This window comes from Sebastes umbrosus, chromosome 7, assembly GCF_015220745.1.
Source record: "Sebastes umbrosus isolate fSebUmb1 chromosome 7, fSebUmb1.pri, whole genome shotgun sequence".
Taxonomy (NCBI): domain Eukaryota; kingdom Metazoa; phylum Chordata; class Actinopteri; order Perciformes; family Sebastidae; genus Sebastes; species Sebastes umbrosus.
The window spans coordinates 23,910,375-23,919,803 of record NC_051275.1 but is presented as its reverse complement, the minus strand read 5'-3'; the positions used below and the strand labels follow the sequence as shown (position 1 = coordinate 23,919,803).

Genomic DNA, 9,429 nt, shown 5'->3' with positions numbered 1-9,429 from the left:
TGAGTGCACACTGAAAATGCTGACCATATAGTCTAACCTCTTGGTCAGGGAAAGGAAGGCTTAACGTGTGTGTGTGTGTGTGTGTGTGTGTGTGTGTGTGTGTGTGTGTGCGTGTCTGTGTGAGTGTATAAGTGATAAAGTAAAAGAAAATGAGCAGGGCAATGAGGTGGGAAAGCACAACATGGGGGGGGTACAGCATTGTGAAACTTTCTGTAAGTAAAAAAACAGCCTCGAAGTGACGCTCCCATGCTTACAAAAGCTTTATATGCAGATGACCTCCACTTATTTGAGCAACAATAACTGTTAAAGAAAGGAAACAATGAATACAGCACAAGGTTTCATATTATGCAAGCTTATAGCCTGGATCATTGATGATCAATACTGGTGACGATGATTGCTCTAAACTAACTAAGGGCCTTCCCGTTTAAGAGGGAAGTATGTGGTTTGCTACATATCTTCCACTTAGTGTAGGTTGACACATATGAGAAACTATAACACCCAATTGCAACTGAGGATCATCACTTCTAAACCTACTGGAATCAAAGCAAATGGCATATCGTTCCCATTTTAAAACAAAACAGAAATGCACCCTCCTTTCCATAATATATATTCACAAATTTATAGACATCAAGATTGCATCATATTTTTCCCCCAAAATTAAAATTTCCCCTCAGGAAAGAGAAAAAGAAATGGCACTATGATGACGTGTACTGTTACACCATATTTACTCCACAGCTGCGTCAGCCTTATTTTTTGTCTACTTGTACTATTTGGTCCCAAAAATGAATCCGGCTTGGATAGGGAAATATAAATTATCAAAAAATCACAGCAAAAACAAATTTGCTGTGGTAGAGAGTATTGCGGATTAATTTACCGTTTGGGATTTCAATGCAAAAAAATATGTTAAAGCAATGGTCAGCTCTGTTTTCTTTTTTGAAAATAATATTTCGTTTCATTGATACAGCTAGAGTGACCTGCTTTATTCTGCCATTTTCAAGACAATATCGATTGAAATAAAGCACAAAAAAATAAAATGAAAAAAGCATGACACTGTGCTGGAATGAATAAAATTATCTTATGCCACTTGTAGGTTTTATATATATTTATATAGATATTTTCAAAAATAATTCATACCAAATATGAAACATGATCTCTTAAGATAAACATTGTGTGCATTACATTATAACTGCATCCAATCTGTTAAATGCCCAATGGATCTGAACGCCTTCTCATCGCCCTCCAGTGGACTGAATCCACATTGCTACTATGGAGGGAGTCGGAAGTTAGTTGCGTAAGATCAAAGAGCGACTTCCAATCATGTTTTCATTCGCCTTCTCAATTATCGTTTATTATAGCCTACATCAGCAATACCCGTTTAGATGATTCAAATTGCAGCGTACCTCACTGATTTGGTATATCCAGTCATCATCCACTTCAAAACCAGCAGCTTGTCAGTCATTTGAGTTGTTCTGGCATTGTGTTTTCTCTATCTTTTTACCTTCATTACATCCAACTAGGACCAGTAATGTAGTGGCAAATAAACTATGATACTGAGCAGGTGAAGATCATAGGACAAACTACCAGTGGACAGAAAAAGTGATTATATTTTCCAGAAAAAAAACAACATAGTTTGCCCTTTTAATTGACCCTTTCCTTATAACTTAAATGAATTTGGTACTAATCCAAAACTAATACGCAGCTGAGCTGAGTTTAAATGTTATTGCCCTCTACTGCATTCCTTTGCATTCCTGTCTAGCACTCTATTGGTTCAGTAGCTATTCTTCCCTCTCCAGCAGCATTACCTCATGATGGTTGGCCACAGCTTCAACATGCCATTGTTAACAAGACACCAAGTACACAGCCCGTCAATAGTGCTCCACACACAGGTTCCCGTGGCATCAACCCTTTCATCATTTGATTGAAGAGTTTGTTTTTATTAAGAAGGCTATACCAGACGCATAATCACTATACATTGATTTAACATTACCTTTACAATTAAATTCTTCACTGAAATTACAGAATAAATATATGCACATTTTTCTTCAAATCTTTGTGAGAGAGAAAACATTAAAAGTGCCTCCTACAAAGCCGTTAGTGGGTGACGATGGGGAATCCAGAAGCAATGAAGGAGGGAAGGGGGGAGGGGAGGTCAACAAAGTGCGTGGAAATATCCAGAAAACCTTGAGCGTTGTCTTATAATAATATTCACAAATGTTTGACCATCCGTGCGTCGGCGCGTCCTTCTTACGAGAAGCACCCTGATATAGACAGAAGTCCTCATTTATAGTAATAACCATATTAATAAGATATAAAAATTAAATAGAACACTGAACTGTAAATGCGTTGCAGTATCTCTGTTCATAATGTGATGTGATAGTTCTGAGTAAATCCCCCTCGCTTCCTGCACTGAAGCGAGTGCATGCAGCAAACTGCAGTTTGTTTTAATATATGTATTTTTTCCTCTCTTTCGATCGTTTCCTACAAACTTTATGTGCACGGCCTCCGGGTGTTTGTACATCCTAGTCAGGGGTAAAAGAGTACAGAAAGGAAACCCCCAAGTCAGGGAGACGTCCAGCTCCCGTGTGTCTTGAGCATCATGGTAACTCCATAAAAAGGGGTTTTAGTGACGGATGTATTTTAGGATGATTTGTATGTTTTATTCCCCGGCGCCCCTCTCAATCCTCTTTTGCTCCCTCTTGGGCATATAGAGATATTTATATATTATAAAAATAACGGCTGTTGACATTGCTGGCTACTCTGAAAAAAAGGCACTTCATTGAAATATCTGAGAATGGCCTCTCCTCCAAAGTGATTTGGGGGGGAAACTTTGTTGTAACTGTAATATAATATTTTATTTTATATCATGCTGCTTTTTCAAGTTTGTTTTTTTGATATTGGTTTTGGGTGATTTTTTTTTGTTTTGAGGGTGGCAAAGTGAATGTGTTGGTTTTGTATTTTTTTTCTCCATGGGCTAGAAGGGTTAAAACCGGTACGATTTTTCCAAGACTTCGAGGTAATCCGGCTTGGTTTGAAGTTTGGCCCTTAACTCGAGGTAATCGCTTTGGGACGGGTCGGGGTAGCAGCCTTTCCCCGCCGTGAAAAGCAAAGTCTCCTTCAGCCGTGCATCCTGCTGCAAATCCGGGTACTGCATGCCTGGTGGGTGCGCATGCGCCACATGCATGTCCTTTAGTTTGGGTACTGTCCCATACAAACAGTCTACAAAGCCCACCGTTGGCGTGGGCCTCTGACTGTCAATTACTGTAGGGCAGAGCCCTCCGTTCTCATGAAACCCTGCCATGTCAGCCGTGGAGTGGTTAACTGTGACGATGGTGTTGAGTTGAGAGTTGGAGAGGGCCAGGGTCCACTCTCTCTCTTTCTCTAACAAGGTTCTGTAGTTACTGTTGCTACTGCTGCCATTGTCTTTCTTCTCTGAAAACTGCGCTCTGTCTTCCTCTGCTATCTCCCCCTCTCGAGGCTTATAGATGGGGTTGTTACACATCTGAGTCACAGGATGGGGGATGTAATCATAAACGTGACCGTGGGCGTGTGTGTGACTAGTGTGAGTGTGTGTGTGCATACTGGGTGTCGGTTTCTCTGGTGTTCCGGTGTTGCCGGCGCAGCTCTGCCTCGGTGGGTCCTCAAAAATCCGGCATTGCATTTGGATCCCCGTCAGATCTACCTCGGAACGTTTCCGGAAGGGAAGCTTCTTCCTGCGACGAAGAACAAAGGCGAAAAGCCCGGCAGCTACAAACACAGCGGAGATGAAGAGGATGAGGAGGCTGAGGATGAGGACAGACAGCGGGACAGCCCCTCTCCTGCCTGCCTCCTCCATGTCAGAGCTCCCCGTGGTGAGGTCATCCCCACCGGGCAGGGCCGGGGAGGGGCCTGAAGAATACTTGAGCTCAGGACAGATGACCTCGACCTCCAGCGAACGCAGGTCCTTCCCAAAAGCGAACTCGGGTGTCTTGCAGATGACGTCTCCAACCACGATGACGGAGGAGAGCTTCTCCAGCCACTGTTTGAGGGGGATGATGTCACAGGAGCAGTCCCAGGGGTTTTGATGGAGATCTATCTGGACAATGGAGATCAGATGCTCCAGAACGCCACGCACAGGCATGGTGAGAAAGTAGTTGTTGCGGAGGCTGAGGCGTGCAAGGTTGGTGCCAGCAAAAGCATCATTGGGGAGGGAGCGTAGCAGGTTGTCATTGAGGAAAACCAGCTGGAGGTTTGGCATCAGGGAGAAAGCGTTGGGCTGTATCTCACGTATGACATTATACTCAAAGTAAAGATAACTCAACATCTGAAGCCCCCGAAACATCCCAGGGGTGAGTCTCTCAATGTCATTCCCATTCAGATATAAACTTTTCAAGTTTGGCAGGTTGATGAAGGCGCCCTCTTGGACGTAGGATATCCGATTATTTCCTAAATGCAGTAAATCCAAACTTGAGAAGTTCCAGAAATCAGAACGGTATATTTTCTGTATTAAGTTCCCACTGAGATACAATTTCTTGGCATTGAGGGGCCGAGGCAGGAGCTCCGAGATGTTGTGAAAGCCTTTCTCTTTACAGTTCACCGTTAGTCCCAGGTCATTGATGTGAAGGTTGCAGGTACATCCAGCTGGACAAATGATTGGGATGGGAGGCCTTGTTTGGTAGCCAGCAACAGGGGCCTGGTTGTTGCCTGGGTAGATGCTACGAGGCGTTGGGGGGTTCTTTGTGGGTCGAGGTCGTTTGGTAGGCTTGACAACTCTTTCCTTGTATTCCACAGAAGAGGCTGTGTTGTGGAAGGAGGAGAGCATGGAGGAAGGTTTAGTAGGCCATGTGTTCTCATTGCTGAATGGCACCCGGGGAATTCCCAGCTTGGCCTCGATCTCTGCATCGGAGAGCAGCGGGCAGAGCTCGCTGCGCTTGATTTCCCGCAAGTCTTTCCCGTGCAAGTGGAACGGGTACTCGCATGTGATTTCACCCACCAAAGCTGTATAAGGGATTCTCTCCAGCCAGGTTTTTAACTGGACGATCTCACACACACAGTTCCAGGGGTTCTCCTCCAGCTGGATTTCCATTAAGCTCCTCCCAATGTACTCCAGCGTGCCCTTATACGGCAAAGTCTTTAGTCTGTTTCCTCTCAGGTCCAGATGTGTGAGCGAAACAGATCGGAAAAGATAATTTGGGAGCACAGGGATCAGATTGTCATTCAGTATGAGCACTCTCAATTTGTGAAGGTGCCTGAAAGCACCACTTTCTATCCGTTTGATGACGTTGTAGTCCGCCTGGAGATACTCTAAACTCTCCAACCCCAGAAAAGTGTCATTCCGGAAAACTTCCAGTTTGTTTTCGTGCAGGAACAGCCGCTTGAGTATTCCCAAGCCATTGAACGCTCCCGCGTGGATGTCTTGCAAGGCGTTATTACCCAGATTAAGGGATATGGCATTGTTGAGATGGAGGAAGCTATTAAAGTAAAGCTTCCTCATGGAGTTCCTCTGCAGGTTGAGCTTGAACGGCCGGCTCCATATCTGGGAGATCTGGCTGACATTTGTAAATCCTTTGCTGTCGCAGTGGACGTGGAAGATGCCCTCTTTGACCTCGCAGTAGCAGGGCTCGAAGCAGGGCTCGTCGATCTCCTCGGAGTCCTCTAGCATTGGGATCGGGGTGGTCCATCCTAAGGCTATGGTGCTCAGCAAGGTAACCCACAGCATCCTCGCTGACACCGAGGGGATGAAGTCTCGGCTCCACGGACAGAGCCACTTCACAGCACTGCAACAGAGAACAGAGGGAGAGAGAATGGATGTGGAGGTGAGGGAATACACACAGAAGTACACACACAATCTCAAAATGTGAAGTTCGAAGTGAGAGACAAGGCAGGAGAGCCGGAGAGGAAGGGTGCATTAGTTTCAGTAGAATGGAGGACAGCTTTGAAATGAATACCAATGAATAATAGAATGACATTGGAGACCATACTGTTGTAATATTGCTGGGTATTTCAAACAAAATATGAACCCAGCATCTCTTGGATGGGTAATATGATACCCAGCAACGCAAACAAATCCCTGCATCCAGACAGTTAATGCCACTATATGGAGGGAAATGTCATTTATTATACAGCAGACATGCTGGTAAGGTCGCAATAAATCACCAGAGAGATGCTTATCGCCGTGAATAAACGCAAGGCAACAGCAGGTGGTGGTGAGGGGTGAGGAGACACCGTCCCTCCTGCTGGATTCATTACATAACAGGGACCTCGATCTCTCTCTCGGTAAATGAGAGAGCCTCTATCGCAGGCAAGTGGACGGGAACGGAATAGGTATCAGCTCGGTGACCATTAGTGGGACGAGATGAGGACCGTCGAGGGACTCTGTGAAACATCCATCTCGTTAGAATGAATCTCCACATATTTATATGTTCTCCTCTATATACGGCTCTAAGGAATCTGATAGGCTATAAAAAATATAAACAGTGTGAAAATGTAAGGTCTGAGTTTACTAAAGATGCTGAAAAATGGTACAAAATAAGGGATACATAGTCCACTTGGTCCAATGATTCCGACGTGCAGAAAACAGACAGAGCTATTCACCTGCATGGCGTTTTCTTTGGGTTAAATGCCCCACGGATAAACCCAAAGAATGCATGGGAAAACTGTTATTCATCGTAGCTGAACCTGCCATGATTTGCCAAAAAAAAAATACAATCAATATAACTTCTTCTGGCTTCCCGAATCGTGTGATGCCATTTGGAGGATTAGGGCACGAAAAGCGCAGTGCATGGCCGAAGCTGCTGCTCCGAGGCTGTGTTTTAGTAGATCCGGCTGGCCTACACATAATAAAAACATATAAATATAGAGGACACATTTAAAATAAATAAATAATAATGATCATAATAATAAAAGGTGTGTAAAATGTCGCTTTGATTTAAAAAAAAGATAGGCTGATAGAAGATTCCCTTCAGTATCTCCATGATAAGTGGGGAAAAAAGTCACACATATACACAGTATATCCCCCTGAATATCTTTTTCCATAGCTGTGACTTTTTACACGCACACACGCACGCACACGATGCTGTCCGTTGAAACGAGGCTGCTGAACAATCCAGAGGAGGAGATGATGCTGCGCTGCTGCTGCTGCTGCTGCTGCTGCATGGGACCGTCAGTCTGCTGCCGGAGCAGAGCCGCTGTCCGTGGTGCTGAAACCAAAAAGCCCATGTGTAGGGATGGACAGGAAAAAAGGAAGAAGAGAGATTGTAATCCCAAAAAAAAGACGTGACAGTAAAAAACGCACCAAGGAGAAGAAAAAAAAGATCCTTGAACACGAATGAAAAATCACTGTTTTCATCGCCCTCTCCGTGCGTAATCCTCCAGGATTTATTGATTCCATTTCCATGATAAGAGCTCGAAAAGCGCATGTCAAAAAAGGAAAAAAAGTAGCCCTAATAACGACATTTTAAAGCAATTAAAAACACCATGTTATATTCCCTTGGGGGTGGTATATACCTACTTAGTTTAGCGGGATTTCCAACTTCACATATCCTCCAGCGATGTGTTCCGTTGCTGCCCGGTGCGTCCCGCTCACCACCGTCCGATGCCGGGCTGCTGAGGGAGACAGAGCAGAGAACCGAGGCGTTATAGAGGAAGAGGAGAGGAAACAGAGATGGAGAGGAGAGAGAGGGAGAGAGAGGAAGATATGCGCATGTGAATGAGGCACGGATTCCAACAAAAAAAAAAAAAAAAGAAGCTGGGGAGATTCTCCACAGCAGCTCTGTGTTATAGGCTACTTACATGAATTAAAAAAAAAGAAAAAGTGACGTGAGTGGCAATTTCAATCCGACCTATTAGGAGATTTCAATCTTGAATAAGTAAGTTATTGAGAAACGATGGTATCTAAGTCCGAATCCAAACATGCCAAGAATCCTGCTTCTCCCATTTACTGAGATTCCCTCCTCCAACATAACCTTGCTGTCAATACAAGCGGAGAGAGAGCAGAGCAGAGCGCTTGTTGAAATACATGCCAAGCATAATGCAGTAGCCTTTTCGTCGTGACATTGGCATGCAGGGAAAACGGTGAATTAAAGAAACAAACAGGCTATTGATCAGTCGACTGGATCTCCTACATGCGATCCGTTATACTCCATGTATGTATGTTGCGCGCTTGTTGTGTGCCCTTTTTTGAAGTCCATGGCTATGCAGACACCAATACACACACATACACGTATACACATACACACATCTGCATACGATTTCCCTCCTCATGATACACTCCAGCACAGGCAGCTTTAAGCACTCACCTTAGTTTCGCACTGCAATTGGACAGCATCAGGGAAAAAAAAGACCACAAGTATGAATCTTGTTAGATCTCTCTCTCTCTCTCTCTTTCCCTCTCCCTCTCTCTCTGTGGCTGAGGCAAAAAAAAAGAGAGGAGAAAATGAAGACGTGATAGGAATGCAATCTCTCCCACTCTTTGCTCTCCGGTGACTCTCTCTCTCTCTCCTTCTTTCTCTCGCCTCCTTTTTTTTTTTTCTAAGCAGTTTTGCTTAAAATGCAAGCCCTCGACTTGCGCCCGTCCGCTTCCTCTTCCTCCCCTCTCCTCCTCCTCTTCCTCCTCCTCTTTCTCCTCCTCCTCCTCCTCCTCCGTCGCCGCCGCCCCCCGGGCGAGCGCTCGACAGCAGTGTAGCCGGGTGAGAGCGCTCTCCTCTCGGCTTCAGGACCGCGTCTCTGTCCGGTGCGGCAGCAAGAGCAGCACGAGTCTGTGGATCATATCGACGGTTTGGTTTGGGTCAGCTGCTGCTGCTACTTTTTCTTTTTTTTTTTTTTTTTTTTGGTCTTTCTTTCTTTCCTTCCTCGGGTCCGTTTCCCCTCTGTCGTGCGTCAGAGGAGTGAGAGGGACTGAGCTGGAGAGGAGGAAGGAGGAGGGGGGAGAGCAAAAAGGGGTGAGAGACGCAGTGGAGAGAGATCTGGTGGTGAGAGAGAGAGAGAGAGAGAGAGAGAAAGGAGGGGAGGAAAAAAAAAGAGTGATGGGGACGGTTGCGCTATATACTGTAGTTCTGGATGCTGTCGAGAGGAGGAGAAGAAGCGAAGTGAAGAAGAGGAGAGAGAGTGAGGAGAGGAGCGCACCGGCTTTGGGACGCGGTTACGCGCAGCAGGGAAATAAAATAATAAATAAGAGAGAGAGGAGCGCGCCAGACCTGTGGATGACAGTCAGGACACAAGATGACTCTCTCTCTCTCTACATGCTTCATTATTGAGATTTCTCTCTCTCTCTCTCTCTCTATATATATATATGTATTTATTTTCTCATCTTAAAATAACCTGTTCATGTTTTTAATTTGTGTGTACTTTTGATCCTCAGTTTATTTGTGCTATACATATAAACTGAATACAAAACTATTGCAATTGTTCTTTATGCTTATGTAATGTATTTAAATATGGTAATTGTATCACATT

The 9,429-nt window shown here is 44.7% G+C and overlaps 1 protein-coding gene across 2 annotated transcripts; it reads right to left on the bottom strand.

The window, feature by feature from the left end:
• Nucleotides 1–236: 236 nt before the first annotated feature.
• On the bottom strand, nucleotides 237–9,121 carry slitrk3a (SLIT and NTRK-like family, member 3a). 2 transcript variants are annotated; one of them, XM_037776221.1, is made up of 3 exons: nucleotides 8,274–9,121; nucleotides 7,487–7,581; nucleotides 237–5,753 (listed from the first exon to the last, which is right to left on the bottom strand). In XM_037776221.1, the coding sequence occupies exon 3, from the start codon at nucleotides 5,693–5,695 to the stop codon at nucleotides 2,981–2,983; it is 2,715 nt and encodes a 904-aa protein (XP_037632149.1). In that variant the 5' UTR covers nucleotides 5,696–5,753; nucleotides 7,487–7,581; nucleotides 8,274–9,121; the 3' UTR covers nucleotides 237–2,980. The 2 variants fall into 2 exon arrangements, with proteins under 2 accessions (XP_037632149.1, XP_037632150.1); XM_037776222.1 differs by having other exon boundaries at nucleotides 7,487–7,578.
• Between the last annotated feature and the right edge of the window lie 308 nt (nucleotides 9,122–9,429).

Bases quoted from the DNA above. Each gene is read 5' to 3' on its own strand.
- slitrk3a (XM_037776221.1), bottom strand. From the start codon at position 5,695: ATGCTGTGGGTTACCTTGCTGAGCACCATAGCCTTAGGATGGACCACC.